This window comes from Apium graveolens, chromosome 3 (assembly GCF_009905375.1).
Source record: "Apium graveolens cultivar Ventura chromosome 3, ASM990537v1, whole genome shotgun sequence".
NCBI classification, from domain to species: Eukaryota; Viridiplantae; Streptophyta; class Magnoliopsida; order Apiales; family Apiaceae; genus Apium; species Apium graveolens.
Genome location: NC_133649.1, coordinates 251,353,876 through 251,381,514, shown reverse-complemented (window position 1 = coordinate 251,381,514; position 27,639 = coordinate 251,353,876). Strand labels below are relative to the sequence as shown.

Here is a 27,639-nt window from a genome sequence, read left to right as displayed (position 1 = left end):
TATAAGTTTTAAAAGGTGAAGTTACGAGATACTTCAACATAATCATATATCTTATCCACAAAATGTTTGAAACTACTATTGTTCAAAGTACCAACAATTTCTGAAGTTTATCTTATAGATGAAGTTATGAGATACTTCATTTGATGAAAACATCATTTTGAAACCTCGACCCTGCCAACACTCATCAGTCACCCAACCGTAGCCATTCTATTAAAGTGCCCTGGGTAGTGTTGCAGAGATATCCAGACTAGATGGTGAACTCATTACGGGAGTTTGCCACACCAGGAAGACAACTTATGATGATCAGTCACAGTAGTACAAACCCATAATTTTCTACATGTAGAGGAGAATAGTCGGATGTATTTATCGACCGCTCGTGAACTCATAAGGAATTGACAATCTTAGTGGAACTTCTGGGCCAATAAAATAAGGCTGGGCCGACGCCACTCGGCCACTTACGCTACTCCTAGTTCGGATAAACTCCATGATTCTGAAACGTAAAGCTCGTCTCCCTTTTCCCCAAGTAAAACTTGTTGATACGGCTCCACCAAGAAGCCATATCTAGTAGGAACCAAGAAGCTGTATCTAGTTGGAAAGGAAAACTCACCGATATTTCCCAGGCGATGCCTGTTAATGGATTAAACTTGTTCCAAGGATTTACTTTCCGAATGTTGGGTAAGTAATCAAAAACTTCTTTATCTATTCAGCAACATCGTTGCGAATATAAAAATACAACACTGAGCAGGATCCCCTATTTTTGAGCGAATAATTAAATCCCATTCATAAAGAAGATTTAAGCTTAAAAAAACGGGGTTTGGGGTCCTCTCTATACTTTTTAAAATGGTTTTGATAAGGTTCAAAAATAATATCTGAAATTTTTAAAGTAAGGATGATTTAAATAATATTAATCATTTTCAAAATTATTAGGCGAATATCAAAGCATTATTATTTAAGGAAATAAATAATATTATTTACTAAAATAAGGGATTCATAAGTCCTCAAATAAATATTCAAAACTAATATCCATTTAATAAATAAAATAAGTTTTATAAGTAGAATCTCTATTCGAATAATTAAAATAATCATTGATCGTAATAAATATCTTAAATGAATACTCATAAAATAATATTCACTTATAATTTAAAACTATCGAATAAGTATTATTCGATTAATAATTTTAAAAACTATATACAATATACTCGGGAACATCGCCTCCCGATTTAGGTACAATGTTCAACTTGTATGCCCTACTCTAAGGGGATACGCAAAATATCGCTAAATACTAGCATAAGTATTATGTAGCTCGTAAGCTCTACTTTAAAGCAATTGTATTTGACAATGAAATATCACGATTTCAAAACATGCATGCATATAATATATATATATATATCGTATCAACATGCTTTCCAAAACATACATGCATATATATATATCGCAAGATTTTGCCTAACAATACTCATGTATTTATCTCAAGATAATGTATATATACATATAATCATCACAACAATGGTAATACGGGTAAAAAACTTGCATGAGTGTCCTGGGGTGGTAATGAGCTTAGGGTGGGTCCGGTAACCTGTAAACAACAACATAAGTCAGAATTAATCCTCGGTCGGTTAAGAAACTAGACTTTTGTCATGCATACCCTAACGCTCGCTTTCAAGCTTAAAGGTTTACGTTAGTCGCTCGCGTACCCTCGGCTCCACCATTTTTATAAAATTGACCGTTAAACATTTTAAGATGAATCCTTCTCGAGGACTTTACTAACTGCCTAAGAAACTTTACATAATTGTTTCGTGTTTCGATAAGTCTTCTAGGGGCCTTAAATATGGTTTCAAAGTTACTCGAGGGGTAGGGGTTCATTCGCGAAACATCGTTACTTAAAACGGTCATTTCTGATAAACCGTAAATTTGATTAAAGAGATCCACATTTCAAAACGAAGCTTAAATCATAGCTATCTAAGATTGGCAGTGGTTAGTTCATATAAGTGGGTGCTCGGGTCCAAAAGTTATGTACAAAAACAGTCTCTAGAAAATTGGCCATTACGATGGTTGTACGTTAACGATTCCCAAATTTTAACCATACTAATCTACACCAAATCAACCACAATTCATCAACAACTCAAGATCCAAAATATTACCATTCTAACCATAACTCAAGATCTCAACTTATACATCTCAACTAAGTCAAAATATGATCAAGAACTTCAAATCTAACAAGTATCATTCACATCTCCATAATCCACAAAACAACTTAACAATCAAAGATCTAAACATTATTAAACAACTACTACACTTAATCCATCATCTAATCATCATAACAACTCAAACTAATCAAATTAATACTTACGGATGGAAGAGTTATACCTTCCTTGGAGCTTCTAAACAATACAAGAGCCAAGAAATTCCTATGGGAGCATTGATCTACTCTTAAACAACCTTGATCTTACCATTAAATCAAAAATTAGTTTCTTGAAAACAGTATTCATCATCTTTTTGGATGAATTATTAGAAATAGCTAGGAATGGAATTTGAGGCTATGATTTTTTAGGAAGCATGTAACTAATCAAGGAGTAGCTAGGATAAATACCTTGTAAATTAGTAAGAAGTGGAGCTTGGACTTCAATTTCTTAAGAAAAGAGATCGAGAGTTTGGAGCTTGGAAATGGGGGGAGAAGATGAAATTTTTGATTGGTTGATCTTGGGAAATGAAATGACTTTACTTGGTGGAGATTAATATTGCTAAAATATCTTGGTTTTACTTTATTAAAGTGATGACCTCACCTTGCTTACATCGTCACAAGGACACTTGTCTACTTTCAATGGTTGGATGATATCATCTTGCTCTAATACTATTCATTAGTGCTAATTTCTTTCTTAATACCTTGGTTACTTGTATAAGCTTAATCCTTGGTCGCTTATTTATTTTACGGTTCGCTTAACTCTCATTATTGTTGATCATTTGATGGATCATATCCGGGATCATATTACTTGGGTTTTCCTAACCATTCTTAATATCTTATATTTCTTTTTTGATCCTCTGTTATAATCCTTGAATTGAATTCCTTTTAATCATCTTACCTTATACTTAATTCCTTCGGTATCTGGTAGATTTTCAGGAAAAATCAAAGTGTTCGAATTCAAATTCTGACGACCTTTACATACACTCATTTACATTATGGAATACTAATATGATCTCAGAATTTCCATAACAAAAACCTATATGACGTGGTATAACGCCCTCCAAATCTGGGGTCTAGATCTGGGGGTTACTTGCTAATCTCCAACATAACACAAACTTGTGTAATAATTATACAAACATATATCTAACCACTTACATCTATCCAGGATCTTTTAAGGTTGAGGTATGAAAATAAAAACAACACAATATCTTTATTACAAGCCCAAATTTAAAATCTCATAGAAATCTCTTTATTACAAACCACTATCTAAACAAGTTTTAAAGTAAATTCATTTTATTTCAAACACATACCACTTCTATCTACACTACACCTGCTCAGGTGGCTCAAACCTCTGCTCTTTTATTGGGATCAGCACCTTTGGTGCTAGAGGGCCCCGCTGCCTGACACGCTTATTTACCACGCGAGTCCGAATAGGTTTCAATTTCTTTATTGACTGAAAAGACAAAGTGAATAACAACAAAAAGGGGATTAACCATAATTTGCTCAGTAAGTCCACAATATATCAACAGTAGTATAAAAAAGTTAAATGAATCGGTAATCTGATTGTATCTGTAAAAATGTATCTCTGTAAGGCATAATGAAGGCCGCTGTCGGCAATTATCAATAAACTAGACTGGACACAAATTATAGTACTGTAATATGATGCTTAGTCAGATACAGTACGGATCCATGCTATTCACATAGATCCACGTTATAACGAGGTACCCAGGCTCATTTATGGCCCCCGTATTTTATTCAAGGGTCCAGTTCATTACTGGCCCTAATTGTAACCATCTAGTCCAAAGAACAAGCATCCGGAACTATCGGTATGCTTTGATGTCATCTTAGTCATCAAGATGCACATCATGATATAAGTATGGTATAATCTATTGTAATATGAATAGAGCATTCCGCGTATCAAGAGAAATCAGGAATCGAAGTGAAATGTAAACAAAAGAACAATAATTGTGTATCAGTGTATGTGAATAGGAATTATCAGTGTTTACTGAGTTGAGAATTCGAATAGAAATAATCAATTCACTATTCCCAATTTAGAATAGGGGAAAAACTTGCCTGTCACGCGATCTACCACAAATATATCATAGTTCTATAATACTGGCTCGGTCTGTCTCGTTGGCTTCGTCTCTATCAAAGAAAGATACTCATTTAATCGACATGTATCTTAAACACGTCTCAAACCAACTTCACGTAGCCCTTATCGTCTACCCGTACGCTTACAATTGACTTGTATAATAATAACTAGCAATTAGAACTCGATTAACCACATAATTCACATAGCACATAAGTCACATAGTCAATCTAGGATTAAAAACATTTTTAGAATTTAAATTGGATCAAGATCTGGCTCGTTTCCTAATTTTCGGAATTTGTTGGACTCGTCTCTATAATTAATAGGGTCTATAAGTAAATAAATATCGAAATCCGACTCGTTTCCAAAAGAAATTAAGGTTTGAAACTATTTTTAATGAAAACAAATCATTTTTCTATAATAAGGGCTTTCGTTTCGTTTAAATCGGAAAAATGGTTTAATTATTATTTAATAAATATGAATAAATCAATTTATTATTCAAAATAATCAATTATTCAAAATAATTGAACCTCAAATATATTTTTAAATAATTATTTGGGAAAGCCCATAATTAAAAATGATTTTCCCATAATTTTTGGAATTAAAATATATTTATAATGAATTATTGAAAATAAATTTATTAATTATCAAAATAATTAATCATTTTAAAATAATTAATAGATAATAAATATATAATAAATAATTAAAGAAATAATTAATTTTGAATTTTAGATAATATTTCAGATTTATTTATTTATAAAATAAATTAATTAATTAATTACATTAATTAATCAATTTATAAAATAAATAAAACTGAATTTTATGATTTTTAAAATAAAAATAATTAAAATTAAAATAAAATTTCCAAAAACAGTTTTATGAAAATGATTTTTGAGGAAAACCAGATCAAAACCGGGTTCCAAACCTGGTCTGAATCCGGGTTGCGAAGAACTCATACGGGTCGTCGGCCGGACTTGAATTATCCGACGACAATACCAGTTTTCGGCGACCTCAATTCCGGTTGCACAGGGGGTTATTCAGCCACGATTTCATAGGGTTTTTAATCCCTAACAGCCCAGAAAACCAAACCCCAACTCCAAAATCACAGGCGATAATGATATCGTCTTCTCCGACCAAAGTCTAAGAACACCGGCGATGTTCGCGGCGTTTTCCGGCAACGTCAACCCAGAACTCGAAGAAACTAGCTGCAAATCACTCCTTACTTCATAAACCAACCCAGTCCAAGAAATTCCCAAATAATCATCACCGTGACCAGAAAAATGAAAACATCGCTTAAGGCGGCGATATTCCGACGAACATAAAACGTAAATCAGATTTAATGAAACTGGTATCAATCAATCACAAATTTCATGATCTATAACTCTACATTAATGAATTAAATCAAAACAATCTTAAACTAAAATACCCAAATCTAAATTAAAATTGAAAATCAATGAATTTAAACATGAAATCGATAGTAAAATCGGAAAGTAGAGATCATGAGCTTTCGATTGATTACTTACATGGTGAATTTGGATCACAGAAACAACTTGAATCCAAGAACTCAAGAACCCTAATTTCTGGAAATTTGGGGATTCTTTTTTCAGAATTTTCTGATTTTTTTATAATTAATTAATAAAAATTAGGCTATTTATAGTAAGTAAAAAAATACTCCTAATTAAAATTAAGGCCCTAATTATACATCTAATAAAATTAACTGGCCCTTAATTAATAATTTTTCAGTACTAATTTTTAAATTTTTAAATTAAATATATATAATATATATGTCAAAATTTTCCAAAAATTGCGAATAATTCAAAAATGCAAAGAAATGGAATAATTGAAAGTCCTATAATTTTATAAAAATAAAAATATGATTTTTGTGAGGTTTTTGACATCCGAAGGGGCCCGAAAAAGTCATTTTCGCGAAACGAGAAAATTTCTAAAATCAGCTATTAAAACAAAGTTCGGGTCATATAACTTTTAATATGAAAGCTTTTAACAGAAAATAAAATATCCGATAAATACCCAGAAAATACCCTGACAACGCAGAACACATATAACGCAGAACACATATAATACATAACAACTAGGATTTTATGACTAAATACACTTAATGACATAATAAAACACATAATTCATCTTTATTATGATATAATATAATCATAATTTACCAGTCGTTACATCCTTGCCACTTAATAGGATTCTGTCCTCAGAATCTTGCTAAGAAAATAACTGGGGATACTTTTCTAACATTTCACCCTCAAGTTCCCAGTTTAACTCTTCAACCATAGGGTTTCTCCATAAAACTCGTACTTATGGTACATAGTTATTTCTCAATACTCTCTCTTAACGATCTAGAATTCTTATTGGCGACCCTATATAAGACAAATCATCTTTGATCTCTATCGGCTCATATTCTATTACATGCCTCGAATCAGGATTATATCTCTTAAACATTGAAACATGGAACACATTATGAATATGCTGCATATGAGGCGGTAAGGCTAAATCGTACGCAACTTTTCCAACTTTCTTCAAGATTTCAAATGGACCAACGTATCGTGGCTTTAGTTTTCCTTTATTGCCAAATCTGGTTAATCCCTTCCAAGGTGATACTTTTAGTAACACGTGCTCCCCTTATTGGTAATCCATATCCTTTCTGGTTTGATCTGCATATCTGCGTTATCGATTTTGCGTTGCCTCTAGTCGCTTCTGGATAAGCTCTAGTTTTTCCTTGGTCTGTTGAATCAATTCTGGACCTAGAATTTTACGTTCACCAACTTCATCCCAATACACAGGTGATGTGCACTTTCTTCCATATAAAGCTTCATAAGGTGGCATTCCAATGCTTGCATGATAGCTGTTGTTATAGGAAAATTCCACTAATGGTAAATGCTCGTCCCAACTACCTTCAGAATCAATTGCACATACTCGTAGCATATCTTCAATTGTTTGAATCGTTCTTTCACTTTTCCCATCCATCTGCGGATGATAAGCGGTACTCATATTCAATTTGGTGCCTAAGCATTCCTGAAACTGTCTCCAGAATCTTGAATTAAAACATGGATCTCGATCGGATACAATAGATACAGGAACTCCATGTCGCATTACAATTTTCTTGAGATATAAGTGCACCAACTTGTCTAGCGAAAAGCTTTCATTGATTGGAAGAAAATTTGCTGATTTCATTAGTCAGTCGACAATAACCCATATTGCATCATGATTTGCTCTGGTTCTTGCAAGTCCTACCACAAAATCCATCACTAGATGTTCATATTTCCATTCTGGAATATCCAATGGTTATAGTAATCCGCTTGGACGTTGATGTTCTGCTTTGACTAGTTGGCAAGTATAACATCTACTCACCCATTCCGCTATTTCTTTCTTCATGTCTGGCCACCAAAAGTTGTTCTTCACATCTCGATACATTTTTGTGCTTCTTAGATGAATGGAATATCTTGAACTATGAGCATCCCGTAGGATTTCTTCTTTTAATTCTGGTACATTAGTTACCCAGATTCTTGATGAAAATCGTAGAATTCCCTTATCATCTTTCTGACTTGTAATTTCTTCTCCCGTTAGACTGTCTTCTTCTTGACTCATTACTTCCTCTTGGCATCTTCGGAGCTTTTCCAACAGTTCGGGTTGAAATGTCATTACATAATTCATTTCAGTGAAATCTTCTAGAATACGAACATCAATTTCCAATTTATCAAATTCTTTGATCAATTTCGCTAAAGAAGTTAATATATTCAATCTTTCTTTCCGACTTAGCACATCTGCTACGACGTTTACTTTCCTGGATGATAGTTGATGGTCACGTCATAATCTTTAATTAATTCTAGCCATCGCCGCTGTCTTATATTGAGTTCCTTCTACGTAAATATATACTTTAGACTTTTGTGATATATGTAAATTTTACACTTTTCACCAAAAAGATAATGTCTCCAAAGCTTCAGCACAAACAAAATTACGGCTAATTCCAGATCATACGTGTGATATTTTTGCTCATGAGGTTTTAGTTATCGAGAACAATATACAATTACGTTACCATGCTGCATCAATACGCATCCAAGTCCTCGGTATGAAGCATCGATGTAAATGACAAAATATCCTTGCTCGTCTGGTAGTACTAATACGGGTGCGGTCACCAATTGATTCTTCAATTCCTGAAAACTTTTCTCGCATTTTTCATCCATTACGGACATTTCATTCATTCGAGTCAACTTGGTTAATGACGTAGCTATCTTTATAAAATCCTTAACAAATCTTTTGTAATAGCCAGCTAATCCCAAGAAACTTCTGACTTCCGTCGGTGTCTTTGGTCTTTCCCAATTTAATACAGCTTTAAACTTTGATGGATCAACCTTAATCCCTTCAATACTGATTATGTGGCCTAAAAATTGTACTTCTCTTAACTAGAATTCGCATTTCGAAAATTTTGCGTAAAGTTGCTCCTACCTTAAGTTTCCCAAAGCAATTCTTAAATGCTCGACATGTTCTTCTTCAGTCTTCGAGTAAATCAAGATGTCATTGATAAATAGAATCACAAATCTGTCCAAGTACTTCTTGAATACTCTGTTCATTAAATCCATAAAGGCTGCTGGTGCATTAGTTAAACCGAATGCCATTACGAGGAATTCATAATATTCATATCTGGTGCGAAAAGCAGTCTTGGGGATATCTTCGGCCTTGATCTTCAGCTGATGGTACCCTGACCTCAAATATATCTTAGAAAACCATGCGGCTCCTTTTAACTGATCAAACAAATCATCGATCTATTGTAAAGGATACTTATTCTTGATAGTCAACTTATTCAATTCACGATAATCAATACATAATCACATGTTGTCGTCTTTCTTCTTTACAAACAGTACCAGTGCACCCCATGGGGATACACTGGGTCTTATAATTCCTCTGTTAAGAAGGTCTTGTAATTGCGTCGCTAGCTCTTTCATTTCAACTGGTACCATTCAATATAGAGTTTTCGAAACTGGTTTCGTTCCTGGTGCCAAATTAATAGTAAATTCGATTTCTCGGTCTGGCAATAATCCTGGAAGTTCATCTGGAAAGACATCAGGAAACTCATACATAACGGGAATATCTTGGATTCTTGGACTTTCCTTTTCAGTATCCAATATATAAGCCAAATAAGCTTTATATCCTTGACGTAGTAATCGTTTAGTCTGCCTCATCGTCAGGAACTTTTCCGCTGTTTCTCACCTCTAAATATTACCATTATAATATCCGCGATTTGCAATTTCACTTTCTTATTTGCATAATCGATCTGCGCATTACTAAAAGCCAACCAATCCATTCCTAGAATAACATCAAACTCTCCTAAATTTAAAGGTATCAAGTCAATGGAAAAGTGATGTCCTGCTATTTTGATAGCACATTCGGGATATACCCAATCTACAGGGACTTGGTCATCTTTCTCTAATTTTATAATTAAAGTTTCGCCCAACCGTTGCATTTCACAACATATCTTATCAATAAATTCTTCTGAAATAAAAGATCTTGTTTCTCCATAATCAATCAATACTTTTACATTAACCAAATTCACAGAAAGCGTACCTGCGACCACGCTTGAACTTTGCACAGCTTCCTTCATTGTTATATTAAAAGTCCTTGCTCTAGGCTGGTTCTTCTGTGGTGGTGGAGGTAGTGCTAATACTCTCGGAACACTGGTTGCCATCGCTGCTCCTCTACAATCCTTGGAAAGATGTCCTTTTTTTCCACATTTAAAATAAGTAATATGACACTTATTGAGTGGCATTTATGACACTTTATTACGATCCATAAAGCTTTGAATTGGTGTATTTGTACTCAATTTACTGGTATTTTAATGTGTTTTCTAGTGTTTTTGCATTTTCAGGCATTTTCCAGGTAATCAGGTGAATTAGCATTATTTTGGTGCTAATTTAGTGTCAGGGAGGTGTTGGAATAAACCTAGTGGAAGACCAGCTCAAATCAAGAAGGAAAAAGAAGAAGTCAAAGTTTTGAACAGTGAGCCAGCGCACCCGCATTGTTAAAGCACGCGGCCGCGCCCAAACATCTGAAACCCAGCACGCCCGAGCTGATGAAGCGCGCCGCCGCGCCGCGTCAGGATAGAAGAATCCTGATTCTACTAGGCTTTTGAGAGAAAGACTTCTACTTTGCATGGGGCTGCTATATAAACAATTTTAAAGCTCGTTTTTCAGAGGATACCAAGTCAGAGACATAACAGAGCTTAAGGAGAAGACGACAAGAGACCTATAGCACAATTCAACAAAGGCAAAGATGATCTAGTTTATTCTTGTGAATCTTTGTTTTGAGTTATAATCTTGGATGCTCGTTTCTTGTTTTGTTAAACCTATACTCCTGTGTTAACCTTGTTTTATTATTCATTATAAAGACTACGTTTATTATACCATGCTTTCATCAGAACCCACGTTGATGATGAGTCCGATTATGGGCTAATCGTTATCGTGGGGTTCTAGCGGATATATTTATGGATTTCTTCAGTTGATTTGTTTCAATGCCTTAATGTGTGGTAATTGTATGATAACCTAGTATTAGTTGTGCGTATTTGTCTTATGAGCGTCGCGAACTTATAAGATAGTGTGTTAATCCTTAATGAAGTGAAAGTAAATTTAAGGGTTTAGAACTTGCCACGCTAGCATAGGTTCAAGTATTTGTTATGCATAATTCATGGGTAATTTTAACCATCTTACTTACCCTATGTAATCAAGATAGATAACTTGTGCTTAAACCGTTATGTTGTCAAATTCTATAGACATATAGGGTCTCAATATAATTGGTGTCTATTCAGCTTCTATCTCTTTTGTGGATGTCTGGTAATATGGTATTCGTGCAATGAAAGTTGGTGTTTATCAGTTTTGTGTTATCTGATTAGTGTCATCACCATTGCATGCTAAGGTTAAGAACGAAAAGGCTATTGAATGAAGTACTTAATAAAGTTAGAATCCCATGTTTGTCATATATATTAATTCAATCATTCTTATTGCCTTAGTTATAATTGCTAGCATTGAATAATAACCATACATTTTTGCTTACGAGCATAAATTATAAAGTTAACCTAAACCAGTCCCTGTGGGAACGAATCCGATTTATATCTTATACTGCCTGCGAACACTATACTTGCGTGTAATTTTAGCGTGTGTTTATCGACTAAAAAGTTTTTAGTGCCTCTACCGGGGACTCGATGTTAATTTTTAGTTTATGTGTTTTCCATCAGGGGTCGTTAAAGTTCATTGACTCGGACATTGTTACTTAATTGTTTCCTTGTTTTATTTCAGGTACTCTAACGAGGGTGTATGCATACGCGTTCACGGTCTCGTAAGAGAACTCTGGATAAAGCCGAGGAAGAAGTTGTAGTGGTTTGAAGGGAAGTTTTTGAAGAAGAAAAGAAGGTAGAAGAAGAAGAGAAAGTCGAGGAACCAGTTTTAGTAGTGATGGGAGATCAAGCAGAAAATCCTAAGGCTTTGATGGTTCTCAGCCTAAGATCAATGACATTCTGTCAAGCATCATCAGGCCGGCCATCAGGTCTAACACTTTTGAGATCAAGTCAAGAACGATTCAGATGATATAGAAATCAGTTCAGTTTGGGGGTTCTCCTACTGAAGTCCCCAACATGCACATCAGATTTCATCGAGATCTGCGATACTTTCAAGTTCAATAATATGACTGAAGATGCTATTAAGCTACGACTCTTTCCATTCTCTCTGAAGGATAAAGCTAAGTGCTGGTTACATTCTCTACCAGTAGGGTCTATCACCACTTGGGAATATCTTGCTCAAAAGTTTCTCACTAAATTCTTCCCTATGGCGAAGACTGCTGCAATTAGGAATGCTCTTACTCAGTTTGCACAGCAAAATGAAGAATCTCTGTGTGAGGCTTGGGATCGATATAAGGAGATTCTAATGAAGTGCCCACACCATGGCATGCCTGATTGGATGATTATAAACTTCTTTTATAATGGATTGGGTGCTACTTCTAGACATATGCTCGATGTAGCATCAGGAGGAACCATGTGGGCCAAGAGCTACGATGAAGCTTATGAATTGATTGAACTGATGGCTGCTAATAAATACTAGAATCCTTCTCAAAGACTGACTCCGGGAGAAGTAGCTGAAATTCTGGAGTTGGATGCAACAACTGCTATAGCTGCCCAACTTAAGGCTTTGACGATGAAGATGGACACTTTGGCTAATTATGGAGTTAATCAAATCACTAGTGTGTGCGAGCTTTGTGCTGGTACCCATGAGACTGATCAGTGTGCAATTTCTAGTGAATCAGCTCAGTTCGTGAGCAACTTTCAGTGTTCGTAGCAACCCGTGTCAGCCACTTATCATCCCAATAACCGCAATCATCCTATTTTCAGCTGGAGCAATGCTCAGAATGCGGTTCAACAGCCGTATCAATAGTATCCAGCTAAGCAGTACAACCCCCCTGGTTTTCAGCTACCGCAATATGCACCAAGGCAGCAACTCCAACAGCAACAAGCTAATGAAAAATCTGAATTAGAGGAGATTGAAACTTATGTGCAAGAGTCAAGCTGTTTTTATAAGACCTTGGAAAATTAAATTGGACAAATTACCAATGCCTTGCTAAATCGTCAACCTGGTACACTATCTAGTGACACTGAAGTTCAATCACTTTGAGGTCTGGAAAGGTTGCGAATCCTGAACAAACTCAAGTATCGACTGAAGAAGCTAGGGCTGAGAAAGAAGTAGAGTAGCAAGAAGTAGAAGTGGAACCAATGAAGACTACTGTTGAGCACACTCCTCTTGAGGGTAATACAGGGGAGAAACAGATCTATCCTCCACCGCCTTTTCCTAAGCGGCTGCAGAAGAAAAAGCTGGACAAGCAATTTAAGAAGTTTCTGGAGGTGTTGAAGAAACTTCATATCAACATACCTTTCGCGGAGGCTCTTGAGCAAATGTCTAGTTATGCAAAGTTTATGAAAGGTATTCTCTCTCAGAAAGTGAAGCTAGATGATTTAGAGATTGTTGTTCTGATGAAGGAATGCAGAACTGTGCTGCAACAGAAGTTGCCTCCGAAGCTTAAGGATCCAGGAAGTTTCACTATTCCGTGTACTATTGGAAAAGTGTCTTTTGACATATGCTTATGTGACTTGGGAGCTAGCATCAATCTAATGCCTTTGTCAATGTTCAAGCAGTTAGACTTACCTGATCCAAAATCGAGTTATATGACCTTGTAGTTAGCCGACCGTTATATTACATATCCACGAGGTATTGTGGAAGATGTCTTGGTCAAGGTTGATAAACTCATCTTCCCTGCTGATTTCGTAATTCTTGATTTCGAGGAGGATAAGAAGATCAATTGCTGAGGTCTGATGCCTTAGAGAAGGCCTTATTGGGGAGTTCAGATAGTGAAGATGACGAAGGTGAAAAGCAATTGCAATATTTGAATGCTTCTCCCTGAAAGAGGAAGATTGATATGCCTTTTGAATCTCTTGGAATGGAGGAATTGAACAAAGCTCCTAAACGCCTCAAGCCATCTATTGAAGAAGCTCCTACTCTTGAGCTTAAGCCTTTACTTGAACATTTGAGGTATGCTTTCTTAGGTGATGCATCTACTCTGCCTGTGATTATTGCATCTGACCTTTCAGGTAGTGACGAGGAAAAGCTTTTGAGAATGCTAAGAGAGTTCAAATCGGCAATTGGTTGGACTATATCAGATATTAAGGGAATTAGCCCTTCTTATTGCATGCATAAAATTCTGCTAGAGGAAGGTAGCAAGCCTACGGTCGAGAAGCAAAGAAGACTTAATCCAATCATGAAGGAAGTAGTGAAGAAGGAAATTCTTAAGTGGCTAGATGCAGGGATCATCCATCCTATTTTTGATAGTTCATGGGTGAGCTCAATTCAGTGTGTGCGAAAGAAAGGTGGAATTACTGTGGTAGCAAATGAAAAGAATGAGCTTATTCCTACACGAACACTCACGGGGTGGAGAGTTTGTGTGGACTAAGAAAGCTGAACAAAACACTAGAAAGGATTACTTTCCTTTTCCCTTCATTGACCAGATGCTTGACATATTGGCTGGTCATGAGTACTGCTATCTTCTGGATGGCTATTCGGGTTACAATCAGATTTTTATCGCTCCAGAAGATCAGGAGAAAAATACCTTCACTTGTTCATTTGGTACTTTCTCCTTCAGACGAGTTTCTTTTGGTCTGTGTGGTGCACCAGCCATATTTCAGAGATGTATGATGGCCATCTTTTTTGATATGATTGGACATAATGCAGAGGTGTTCATGGATGACTTCTCTGTATTTGGCGATTCTTTTGATGAATGATTGAAGAATCTTAGACACGTTCTTAAGAGATGTGTTGAGACCAATCTGGTCCTCAATTGGGAGAAATGTCACTTTATGGTGCGATATGGCATTATTCTTGGGCACAAGGTTTCTAGTAAGGGTCTTGAGGTGGACAAAGCCAAGATGGGGGTCATTGAGAATCTTCCTCCACCTATTTCTGTTAAGGGAATTCACAGTTTTCTTGGTCATACGGGTTTCTATAGATGTTTCATCAAGGACTTTTCAAAGATTTTGAAGCCATTGTGCAGTGTGCTGGAGAAAGATGTCCCTTTCAAGTTTGATGATGAGTGCCTTGCAGCTTTTGAGACATTAAAGAAGAGTTTAATCACGGCACCTGTCATAACTGAACCTGATTGGAATGAGCCTTTTGAGATGATGTGCGATATAAGTGATTATGCAGTTGGAGTATTTCTTGGGCAGAGAAAAACAACATATTTCATGTGGTCTACTACGCTAGCAAGACTCTGAATGGTGCTCAACTGAATTATACTACTACGGAGAAAGAACTTTTGACTATGGTCTATGGTTTTGAGAAATTTCGATCTTATCTACTTGGGACTAAAGTGACAGTTTTCACTGATCACGCTGCAATTCGTTATCTCATCTCAAAGAAGGACTCGAAGCCTAGATTGATTAGATGGGTACTTTTGCTTCAAGAATTTGAACTAGAGATCAAGGACAGAAAGGGGACTGAAAATCAAGTCGCTGATCATCTCTCGCGTTTAGAGAACCCAAATGCTACTTTATTGGACAAGACATTGATTAATGAGTCTTTTCCCGACGAGCAGTAGTTTGGAGTACAAGAAGAAGAACCGTGGTTTGCAGACATTGTGAACTACCTTGTGAGTAATATCATGCCTCCCGACTTATCATATGCTCAAAGGAAGAAGTTTCTACATGAAGTGAAGTGGTTTATGTGGGATGAGCCGTTTCTTTTTCAACAAGGAAGCTGACCAAATCATTAGGAGATGTATTCCTTACAGAGAAACGAGGGGGGGGGGGGGATCTTGCGAGATTTCCACTCAACGGCTTATGGAGGACATTATGATGGAGAAAAGACAGCAGTTCGTATTCTTCAAGCAGGTTTCTTTTGGCCAACCTTGTTTAAAGATGCTCACTAGTTCGTTTTGAAATGTGATCGATGTCAACGTGTGGGTAATATGTCTAAGAGGGATGAGATGCCTCTTAATGTGCTTCTCTAGGTTGAGGTCTTCGATGTTTGGGGAATTGACTTCATGGGGCCATTTGTCTCATCTTGTAATAATCAGTACATCTTATAGGCGGTTGATTATGTGTCAAAATGGGTTAAAGTTAAGGTGTTGCCAACGAATGATGTGAAAGTGGTGCTTAATTTTCCTCACAAGCAAATATTCACAAGGTTTAGAACTTCAATAGTCATATCAGTGATGAGGGGTCGCATTTTTGCAATCGCAAGTTCACTGCTATGATGCAAAGGTATAATGTGAATCATCGCATTGCTACGGCTTATCATCCTCAGACAAATGGTCAAGCTGAGGTGTCTAATAGTGAGATCAAGCATATTTTAGAGAAAGTTGTGTGTCCATCAAGGAAAGATTGGTCTTCGAAAGCTTGACTGAAGCTGTTTGGACGTATAGAACAGCATACAAGACTCCATTGGGAATGTCGCCATTTCAGTTGGTTTATGGTAAAGGATGTCATTTGCCAGTGGAGCTCGAGCATAAGGCATATTGGGCTTTGAAGAAATTGAATCTTGACTTGGATGCGGATGGAAAAAAGAGGATGCTTCAATTAAATGAACTCGACGAGTTTCGACTTCAAGCTTATGAGAACAACAAAATATACAAGGAGAAAGTCAAGAGGTGGCATGATAGGGGTCTAGTGCTCAAATCATTTATGCAGGGGCAACAAGTTCTTTTGTTTAACTCTCGTCTCTGTCTTTTTCCTGGGAAATTGAAGTCAAGGTGGTCAGGGCCCTTCATAATCAAAACTGTGTTTCCGCATGGAGCGGTGGAAATTTTTGAAAGTGATCCGGGCCAAGCATTCAAGGTAAATTGTCAGAGGTTGAAGCATTACTATGGTGACATGACAAATCGCGAGGTGGTTAGTGTCGTTCTATTGTCCATTTGAGCTCAAGGTTCTACTGCCGGGCTAGCGATGTAAAAAAAGCGCTTCTTGGGAGGCAACCCAAGTTTATTGTACATTAGTAGGTATATGAAGCAAGAAGAAAGGAGAAAAACACAAAAAATTCAGAAAAAGAAAAAAAAATTAGGGCCAACTTTAGTAGCCAAGCGTGGCCAGCGCTGATCTAGCACACGGCTGCTGCTGTGCTCATGAGTGTTGTGCGGGAGTTCTATGCTAACGCTAAGGCGGAGAAGAATGGTTTCACGGTGGTTAGGGGGATGACTGTAGAGTACAGTGCTGATGCCATTAGGATGGTGATTGAGCAGCCCGCGAGGAAGCCCGACCACGACACTTCGAACGATAAAACTCCTGAGGACTTCAACTTGGATCTGATCATTATGACTCTGTGTGTGCTTGAGACTCACTGGAAGTTCAAGAGGGGCACTACTGATTCCTCCACGTTCCCTGCGTCGTTCATGAACAGTTTTGCACGGGCTTGGAATTCTTTTATATGTGCCAACATCATGCCATCTTCTCATAGTGCATGAGATTACTGTGAAGCGTGGTCGTCTGCTGTGGGGTATTCTTCAAGGTGATTACATTGATTCGGGGATGGTTATTTATCAGGGGATTTTGAGATTCTTGAGAGGAGGTACTACGGGTTCTATACCCTATACGTCCAGTTGTGACGAAGCTGTGTGTGGCGGTTGGTGTTTGTTGGCCTGCACATGAGCAGCTACAGCTTCCCAGTGCTCCTATTGACAATTCTACGCTGTTGAACATGACTGAGTGGGGAGGAGGTAAGCCTGATTTGAAGGAGCTTGGTTACTCTTTTGACCATCTACGAGGTGGAAGGCCTCGAGATCAAAGGAAGGTTGGAGAGATCAGTTGGGAGAGAATGCTGGTTCGTCGCAGCAGCAGCAGCAACAGAAGGAGGCTGGAGCAGATGTTGGAGCTGGTTTGAGTTCGACGCAGTATAGGCGTCTAGCGAGGAGGATGGATGCAATGCACGACATTCATAGTTGGTTTGCACATGATCTCACCCAGGCACTTGGGACCGTATTTAGAGCCACCGGTGTTGACATCCAGTGGCCAGTATTTGGTGAGGACTCTGTGTATCCGCCTCCATACATGCCTGACACTCCACCCGTTGAGGGTAATTCTTCTAATTCGGAGTAGGTATGCCTGATTCCTTACTATTACCTTCACTGTGGACAGTGAATATTTTAAGTTTGGGGGTAGTAGTTGAAGGAATATGTTTTGTATGAGTCGCATGTAGTTGCATATTCATGATAGTTTAGTGCATATAGTTTGCGTATGTGTTCCATATAGTTTTTTTTGTAGTTTTTTATTATAGTTTGTTTATGTAGTTTCATGCATGTGCATTATAACATGATCCCTTAGATGATTTTTCCGATTAATTTGTGATATTGATGCTAATGTAGTGATGTCGTATTTAGTGATGTTAAGTCTTATCGAATTGATTTGCATGCTAGAGACAATTGTATTTCACTAAGTCTTACAAGTTGCTAGAGTGCTAGATCATGATCATGGTTTGTTTGTTGTCGAGGTTTAATCGCTTGTTTATATTTAGAATTTAGGATATTCTCTTAATAATAAATTAGCATGGATATTTAAAAAAATTTGGAGAAAATTGGATTTCATTGCTAGTTGTGTGGCTAGGTATCAAACGGCTAGTAGCCGACTCATATTTATATGAGTAATCTAGGGTTGAGCGAGATGGAGCGAAACGCACTCGTTCAGAAATATTAGAAAAGAAGAAAAAAAGAAAAAAAAAGAAAAAAAAGAAAAAAAAGAAAAAAAGTAGTATTATGTATAATTGATCACGAGTGGGCTCTTTAGTACTCGAGTTATTAAGTTCTTAGGGGACTTATGCCTAGTGACCTAAGGCTTTTATAGTCTGGGATCCGCTAACCTAACGCTCGCAACATGGGTACTATTGTATAAGTCTTTTGTAGACCTCACTCATTGCACGATCAAATAAGCATAGTTGTTTTGTCTTGTTATGAATGAAAGCATGAATCCATGTTAAACTCCGATATAAGAATTGAAGTGTTAAAAGTTATTTTGAGTTTAGCTTATATTCTATTTATAAACTTGCAATTGCTTTGATAAGTAGTGAGTCATGATTATTGATCTAGTTGTGATAGATTATCTGTAAGCAGTTGCACACACTCTTTGATTTGTAGATTGATTTGTGAGGTTTGATTGATCTTTATGCGAATACTATATTTGCTGATGTGTTGCTTGTTGATTAGTTTAGTTATTCAATGGGGATCGTTGCATTCATTTAGTTGCATTCATGCATTTTTATTTCTTGTTCATTGAGTTTGTTTATGCTTGAGGACAAGCATCGATTCAAGTTTGGGGGTATGTTGAGTGGCATTTATGACACTTTATTACGCTCCGTAAAGCTTTGAATTGGTGTATTTTTACTGAAGGTATTGGTGTTTTAATGTGTTTTCTGGTGTTTTTGCATTTTCAGGCATTTTCCAGGTAATCAGGTGAATTAGCATTATTTTTGTGCTAATTGGGTGAATTAGCAAAGTCGTTATATTTAATGGTGCTAATTACTTAATTAACTAAGTAATTAATGATTAATTGAAAAAGCTAAAAACCATTATTATATAATTAATAGTTGCTGGGATTTTTCTTGTTTGTCCTATATGCAAGTTGCAAACTAACACACCTTATCCTCCATGTCATCAATCCACACCACTCTCTTCATCCACCATTCAATTTAACTCAATCTCAACCACTCCCTTCACCTAATCCCTTCTATAAATAAACACCCACCCCCACCATTTTTTACAAAAGTTAAGAGCTAATTAATTGCTGGCATTTTCAAGAAGTATTCTCTCTACACACTCTCTAATATCCAAACCCAAATACTTCATCTCAAAAACCTCTCTCTTACAAATATATATCATATATTCAAGGTTTTTGATCTTCAAGCTTAGTTCCACCAACCAAGCTCTATCATCCCAAGAAAAGCTCATCCACACCACTTTCTTACCTCCCAAAGGGCTGCCCAAGTTCGACCAACAAGCCAAAATCCGGCCGAACCTCCGGCGATTTTTTCCGGCAAACTTTTCCGTTTATCTCTTAAAAGTGATAAAACCTCTTAGCTTTCATCCGAGTCTTAACCGACCACTCTTAAAATTCATATAAGAAGCTTAGTAACACCTTCTCTTCATCTCTACAAGCTCTTATATAGAATAACTTAATGAAAAACAAATCTGTACAAGGATTGTTTTCTACAAATAATACACTTCTAGCACGAAGTGATAATTTCATACAACACTTGGTTTATATTCCTAACTAGAACCTTTAGTGTTTCGTGGGAATTAAATTACAAATCTAGCATTTTATTCTTTAAACTTAATGCACTTATTTTGGCCATATATTGATATATTCGTTATAATTGTTTAACAAGACCTTAGCAACTTCCCTTACTAACACCTTTAGTGTTCCATGGGAAAAACTTAAGGCTTATATTATATATATCTATATATACATATTTATTATATTTAGTTAAAAGATTTGAGTGAATTCCCTTACCAGCACCTCTAGTGTTTCGTGGGAAGATCTCAAAGCTTTTAAGTAAATATAAGTATATATATAATCGTATAAGAATTAAGTGACTTCCCTTATTAGCATCTTCAGTGTTTCGTGGGAAAAAATTAAAGCTAATATTGTATTATATATATACACATATAAACTGTTCTAATATAATTTAAACTCTGCTCTTATATTGTTTTGATATATTGTGTTTAAATTACGCACCTTTTATTCTCTTGGCCAAATATTTTATAAGTGCAAATAGTTAAAGAATAAGTGTAACGTTCTCGATTTATAAAAGTCTACACATGACCATATTAAACGAGAAAGTATTTTATCAAAAAATCCGAAATTTATAACGCTTCACCAAGGACTTGATATATTTATTACTTCGGAAATCAAATATATTATTCAAAATGAAGTAATACCAAGTGTACTCTAACCTTCACTTAATCTAAAGAAAAGTATACACTAATATTCTTTTAAGAATATTTGTAAGTCATCCGGTCTAGTTAAGTGTATTACTAGTCCAAACTCTTTCTATCTATAACGGGTATTGTTTCGTAGATATTGTCTTCTTCGTTTTGCAGTGAGGTGAAGTATAGTGAGGTGATTCTCGTTCTAAGACCCAAGTCCTAGACGTACTAACAGGGGAGTTAGTAGTCTTCGCACCGTGAGGAAGAGGAAAAACCCAAGACCAACTACTGAGATCCAAGACCGGCAAAAGCTTTGAAGGACAAAGACTACACCTAGGGTTCTACATCAATTTTGAAGAAATAACAGGGTGTTAGGTCTAAGATAGGTTGTGTAGGTTGCACATTTATTTTGAGGTGGTAACCTGGAGTTACGCACCAAGACAGGTATTTGTGGGGTTGTAAAGACTTCTCCGCCTATGTAAGGAGCAAGGTTATTTTAAGGGAAAAACTCGGGTCCTGAAGAGGAGCTCGGGGACTGGACGTAGAGGTGAGTGAATTTATTAGAGGTTGCGCCATCGCGAACCAGGATAAATCTCACGTGTGGTATTTTCTTCATTGTCTTTTATTTCCGCATATATAATATGCATCGGTAAAACCTGAGGTTTTGAGTTGTAATCTTGGATGCTCGTTTCTTGTTTTGTTGAACCTATACTCTTGTGTTAACCTTGTTTTATTATTCGTTATAAAGACTACGTTTATTATACCATGCTTTCATCAGAACCCACGTTGATGATGAGTCCGATTATGGGCTAATCGTTATCACGGGGTTCTAGTGGATTTATTTATGGATTTCTTTAGTTGATTTGTTTCAATGCCTTAGTGTGTGGTGATTGTATGAAAACCTAGTATTGGTTATGCGTATTCGTCTTATGAGCGTCGTCAACTTATAAGATAGTGTGTTAATTCTTAATGAAGCGAAAATGAATCTAAGGGTTTAGAACTTGTCATGCTAGCATAGGTTCATGTATTTGTTATGCATGATTCGTGGATAATTTTAACCATCTTACTTGCCCTATGTAATCAAGATAGATAACTTGTGCTTAAACCGTTATGTTGTCAAAATCTATAGACATATAGGGTCTCAATATAAAAATGGTGTCTATTCGGTTTTTATCTCTTTTGTGGATGTCTGGTAGTATGGTATTCCTGCAATTAAAGTTGGCATTTATCAATTTCATGTTATCTGATTAGTGTCATCACCATTGCATGCTAAGGTTAAGAATTAAAAGGCTATTGAATGAAGTACTTAATGAAGTTAGAATCCCATGTTTGTTATATATATTAATTCAATCATTCTTATTCCCTTAGTTATAATTGTTAGTTTAATTCTTAGTTATAAACAACCTCAATTTGTTATCGTCTTAGCATTGAATAATAACCATACATTGTTGCTTAAGTGCATAAATTAAAAATTTAACCTAAACCAGTCCATGTGGGAATGAATCTGATTTATATCTTATACTACCTGCGAACACGTATACTTGCGTGTAATTTTAGCGTGTATTTAGCGACTAACAACACTCGTTACAATAGTGTCCCATCTGGTTACATCAGAAGCATATGATGTTCGGCTTGTTACAAACTCCTGTATATTTTCGCCCACATGTCTTACAATCAGGCAGTGGTGGTCTTATAATCTGTTGCTGGTTTGGAGCTTGAAAATGATTACCTGCCCTCTGATTGCCTGGTTCTATCCTCTTAAAACTCATATTCGTCTGGGCTTGAAATCCCAGCTTTCTGTTGAAACGGTTCTGAAAATTTCCTTGTCCATTTTCCTTTTGGGACATTTCACTTCCCCCTTCGATGACCATGGCTTTTTGAACCACGACCGTATATGTCGTCATTTCAAATACCGCCACTCCGCTACGAATCCATGACTTCTATCCCTGCTGGAATCTTTTAGCCCTTTTCTCATCAGTATTAACCTGTTCCGGAATAAACTTAGCCAATTCTGTAAACATGGCTTCATATTCTGTTACTGACATATTTCCTTGCTTTAATTCCAAGAATTTGATTTCCATCTTGTTCTTCATATAGCGAGGAAAATATTTTTCCAGAAACAATTCAGTAAACCTATCCCAAGTCACGATGCCTTCACCTTCTAAAGCTTTCTTAGACTCCCACCAATAATTAGCTTCTCCCTTCGAGAAATAGCTAGCAAAATCAGTCTTCTGATCCTCTTACACTTTAACTAACGTGAATGCTTTCTCTATCTCTTTTAACCACTACTACTAGAAAACGTAGAATAGACATCGACTAAAAACCGATGTCTATTAATAAAAAAATCCGATGTCTTCATGGGTGATGTTAAAGACCCCCCATTTAATATCGGTTTTAAACTAAAAAATCCGATGTCTTCGTGGGTGATGTTAAAAAGACGTATAACATCAGTTTTTAAAGATGTTAAATTTCTAGTGAATATCTGATCTTCATATATTATCATAATATGATATTTTTATCAATTTAGACATATTTGAGATAAGTAAAAAAAATTCATTTACCCATTAAACTAATGTTACTAATACCAATAACAACGGTTTTCAAGTTAAACCGATGCAAACATAACTTTTGACATCGGTTCTTTATTTCAAACCGATATCTATTGGTGACAAACCGATGTCTATAAAGCTTAATAACATATGTTCTGTTTTAAGATTTTTTTGTTTTTGTATTTAACATCGGTTTTAATAAGTATTACTGATGTCAATGTTCAACTAAAACTGATGTATTAAGCTTTGACAGACTTCATTTTCCACTGTAATGATGTCTATACCTGTTTTATTAATGCACATTTTAAAAATATAGATGCCAAAAATTTGTCAAACCAATGGACTACGAAAACCAATTGTTGCATAATACCAGTTATCTATAAATCTAACAACCAATATTCAACCATCCGTTTCAACAAATTCATCTAATCCAAACATCAAGTACTACACATATCCATCCATCTATTCTACTACTGTCTATACAAAGAATTTGACTTGGTACCGGCAATAGCATAAAAATATCATTTGATCATGCCCATGTTCTTTTTTTTGTCCCACTTCTTAGTAAAGCTCATGTAGCCTCTGGTTCCTCAACGAGGACGTATCCGACAAGCTATTGTTCACTTGTGAAATCTGTTCCGCAATGGCACCTATAAATTGCTTATGTCTAGAAATGGAAATTTGCTTCCTTTGAGACATTTCCAAAGTAGCTGCTGCCACTTCCACTTCTCTTTCAAAATCTTCAAGCTATTAAAACAGTAACAAATAACTATCCTAATATAACAGAAACAAAGAAAAACACCAAAACAAAGCATGACATTCACCTGCCACTTTACTGTCTCAAGACTAGTTGCTAGTTCACGCCTATGATTGTTTACCGACGCAAGTAGCCTATGGTCAGGATTACGGGTTTCTTGAGCAAGACTTTGCTCAAGCAACAAAACTCAAAACACCTATATATTAAAAAAATTATATATAAAGACACACAGTTGATATCATTTGATTTTATATTACTAATAAAACAATATGTTTAATCACCATTCAGAGGCGGTGTTTGCTGCAGAAAAGTATTGAAAGTTTCCCATGATTTGTTAGCACAACGATTACATACATATGCGAAGGTCATGGACACATAAGAAACATCAGAATTATCAGAAATCCTCTAAATCATTACCATGCAATTGATGTTCTATTTTTAAATAAGACAAGGATTCTAACCTTCCCGCACAAGAGATCCATTTTTATATACTAGCATTACCATGTAGCTATCTGGATCAACGGGATTAGGAAACGCATGCCCTTCTAATCTTGGTTGATGTTTAGTGGTTATCCCAAATACCTAATAGTAAGAAGATTAAATTGGTAAGAGGGAGTCTCATGTGTTCATTTGCAAAATTATGAAGTATATATATATTAGAAATTATGAAGCACATATATATTAGAAATTCAAAAACCATTAATGTAATTTATTATTAAACTAGTAGCAGGTCATAGAAAAGCAAAATAAAAAATTAAATCCAGCACAACGTCAAATGCCAACATATTTAATAATATATATAACATATCATATTAAAGAACGATATTATGCCTCTTTTATTTTATCCAATTAGGTGGAACAGCTAGTCAGCAAGCCGATGACTAGTCTCTCAACCGCAAGTCAACAACAAACTATCTTGTCTGTTAACAATTAGTTATATGATAGGCACAACTGTCAATAGGTACTCCTTTAAGGGCTGGATGACTAGTCACTGGTCAGCAACTAGTCGACAACTAGTTAAGCCAAACCAAACATATCCTCTGGGAAGAATCAAATATTTATAGACCTCTACTCGGACAGTAGAGAGACTGTTACATAAATGTCCCCTGCTTAAACAACACAAACAGTCACTGAAAACTAATACAAGAACATTATATAAATGGAGAGAGACAACAGAGTTGACGGAATAAATGATATTTTTATTGACTAACAACCTTGTCGTCTGTCACTACTCATTAGACAGTGGACATGCACTATCTAAAAATCCACATGTCTTTGATGAGAAACCCACATCCTCAAAAAGCTTAATTTCCATAATACAACAAAATGACACAAAAAAAAATCCATATTATAATGTTATATTGTTATAATAATGAGAATTGTAGTATATATTATACCCTCCCCATTCTTTAAGCATCATATCAACAGATATTTAATACTAACTCTTGCAAGCAAGCAAAGAGCAAAAATAGCTAAAAAAATTCCAAGCGGAAATATGAGGAACATGACAACACATCTTAAGCAACTTGTTGACAATATAAGAGGTTCCTTACTCAATATATATATAAATACAGACTAATATAGCTAGTACTCATATTGTAGATTACGGACTAAATATTACCTACATCTGATAAATATTCAGATAATAATATGAAAAACCGAGTACAAAACTACCAAGTTAAAATTCAAGATTTCCATCTGCAAATACGTAGAATTATGGTATCATTAGTACCAAGACTGATTTCCAGATCTCCTGGAGTGTTGAGTGTCAACCCTGCAATTTACAAGATCATTTTTCAAAGATTATACAGCTAAACTATGTTAGATAGTTGGTTTTAGGTAACGGATGCTAAAACTAAAATTTATATTAGGTAATTAATTCACAGAGCTTCCACACTAAAACTTATGCAGTTATATATTTGGGTGTGCTTTCAAGACATAAGTAGGTATACATCTGGGTTGCATCAGGAATTTTTCCAAAGTAGACAATTCATCAAAGGAATAGAGTGAATGACCGGAAAAAGCATGATCAAAACTTTATAATCTTGAACATTAAGTACAACATATTAAGAATCCCCGAATCTAGAGGTTTCACCTGCTAGGCTGTTAGGATTGTCACCAGACCACTGCACAACTAAACAATCCTTGTTGAAGTGGAACGTGAAATTAGTCACAACCAAGATTTCAATGGTATAAAAAAGAGAGAGTAATGTGCAATTACATATAGAAATTATTGCACCATGAAACATTGGCATCCATAATTTAGAAATAATTTAGAGGTATTAAATTACGAAATGATCAACAAGAGGTATCTTTGGATCCAATGGCGATAATATTTCCGAATTGTCTATCTTCCAGTATACACTACCATGAGCCTCAAAAGTAATGTAATTCTATAACATACCACATAATAGAAGTAAAAGAAATCAAACTTTATGATGGTTAAGTTATGGAATGGAAATTGATAGGAGTAAAAGTTCACATAATGTAAAATATAATTTGGAAACCTGTTATAATTCTAGTACAAAAGTTCAAATCTGATTCACACAAAACTAGAACAAAATAATCATTCACGAAAAGATAAGCAAAAACAAAGCATTCAGGCTAATCATCACGATTTTATAAACATAGACACGCGATAGTGCTACCTAATTTCATAAAATAATAAAATTAAACCCCAACCACAAGGTTGATGCCTCTATCAATAATAAAACCTTCCAAATTAAGACATCTTTTCTCCTAGTTAAAGGAATACATCATCTTGTCATATTAGGTACATCTTTCTTCAATTTAATAACCCCTATACTGTCACCTACGAAGGTATTACTTTCAAAAGCAATGACACCAAACTTACCTTCCCATTCCTTGAAAAACCCAAAACAAGGAACCTCAATACAATAAAGGCATATTCTATATATAATAACGAGATAAATGCCTTAATACAAGGCAAACAGATACAATTATCCCATCTAAAACAAGACCTTTCCTCTCACAAGATTGAGAAGCAGTTAAAAGACTGCTTTATCAAAAAAAAATCTTAAAATTACTAAAACAAATAGAATTGGAACTCTGTTCTGACTTACCAAATGCATTTTGGCATAGAAAACAACATATGATTGATTTACCTTATCAAAAAGATTTTGATGAGAAGGAAATACCAGCAAAAGCGAGACCTATCCAAATGAACTCCGACATAGAACAACATTGCAGAAAAGAGATCACCGATCTCGAATCCAAAGGAATCATATCAAAATCCAGATCCCCAGTGGTCCTGTGCAGCTTTCTATGTAAACAAAAATGCTGAAATTGAGCGAGGGACACCAAGGCTAGTTATCAATTATAAGCCTCTAAATAAAGCCTTAAGATGGGTACGATACCCTATACCTAATAAAAAAGTCCTTTTACAAAAATTAAGATATTCGGTAATATTCTCCAAATTTGATTTAAAATCAGGATTTTGGTAGATTCAAATACACCCTAAAGATAGATATAAAACCGCTTTTACGGTCCCATTCGGACAGTATGAATGGAATGTCCTTCCATTTAGAATCAAAACTGCCCCTAGAGAATTCCAAAGAATTATGAATAACATATTCAATGACTATTCTACATT

The 27,639-nt window shown here is 35.7% G+C and overlaps 1 protein-coding gene and 1 non-coding gene across 2 annotated transcripts; both read right to left on the bottom strand.

Moving 5' to 3' along the window:
• Nucleotides 1–9,471: 9,471 nt before the first annotated feature.
• On the bottom strand, nt 9,472–9,972 carry LOC141714948 (uncharacterized). The gene has a single exon (XM_074518441.1). It carries the CDS (start codon nt 9,970–9,972, stop codon nt 9,472–9,474), a length of 501 nt encoding a protein of 166 aa, XP_074374542.1.
• A 2,143-nt stretch (nt 9,973–12,115) lies between these two features.
• LOC141716201 (small nucleolar RNA R71) lies at nt 12,116–12,222 on the bottom strand. Its single transcript, XR_012572918.1, has one exon. It is a non-coding gene; the product is annotated as a small nucleolar RNA R71 (small nucleolar RNA).
• Between the last annotated feature and the right edge of the window lie 15,417 nt (nt 12,223–27,639).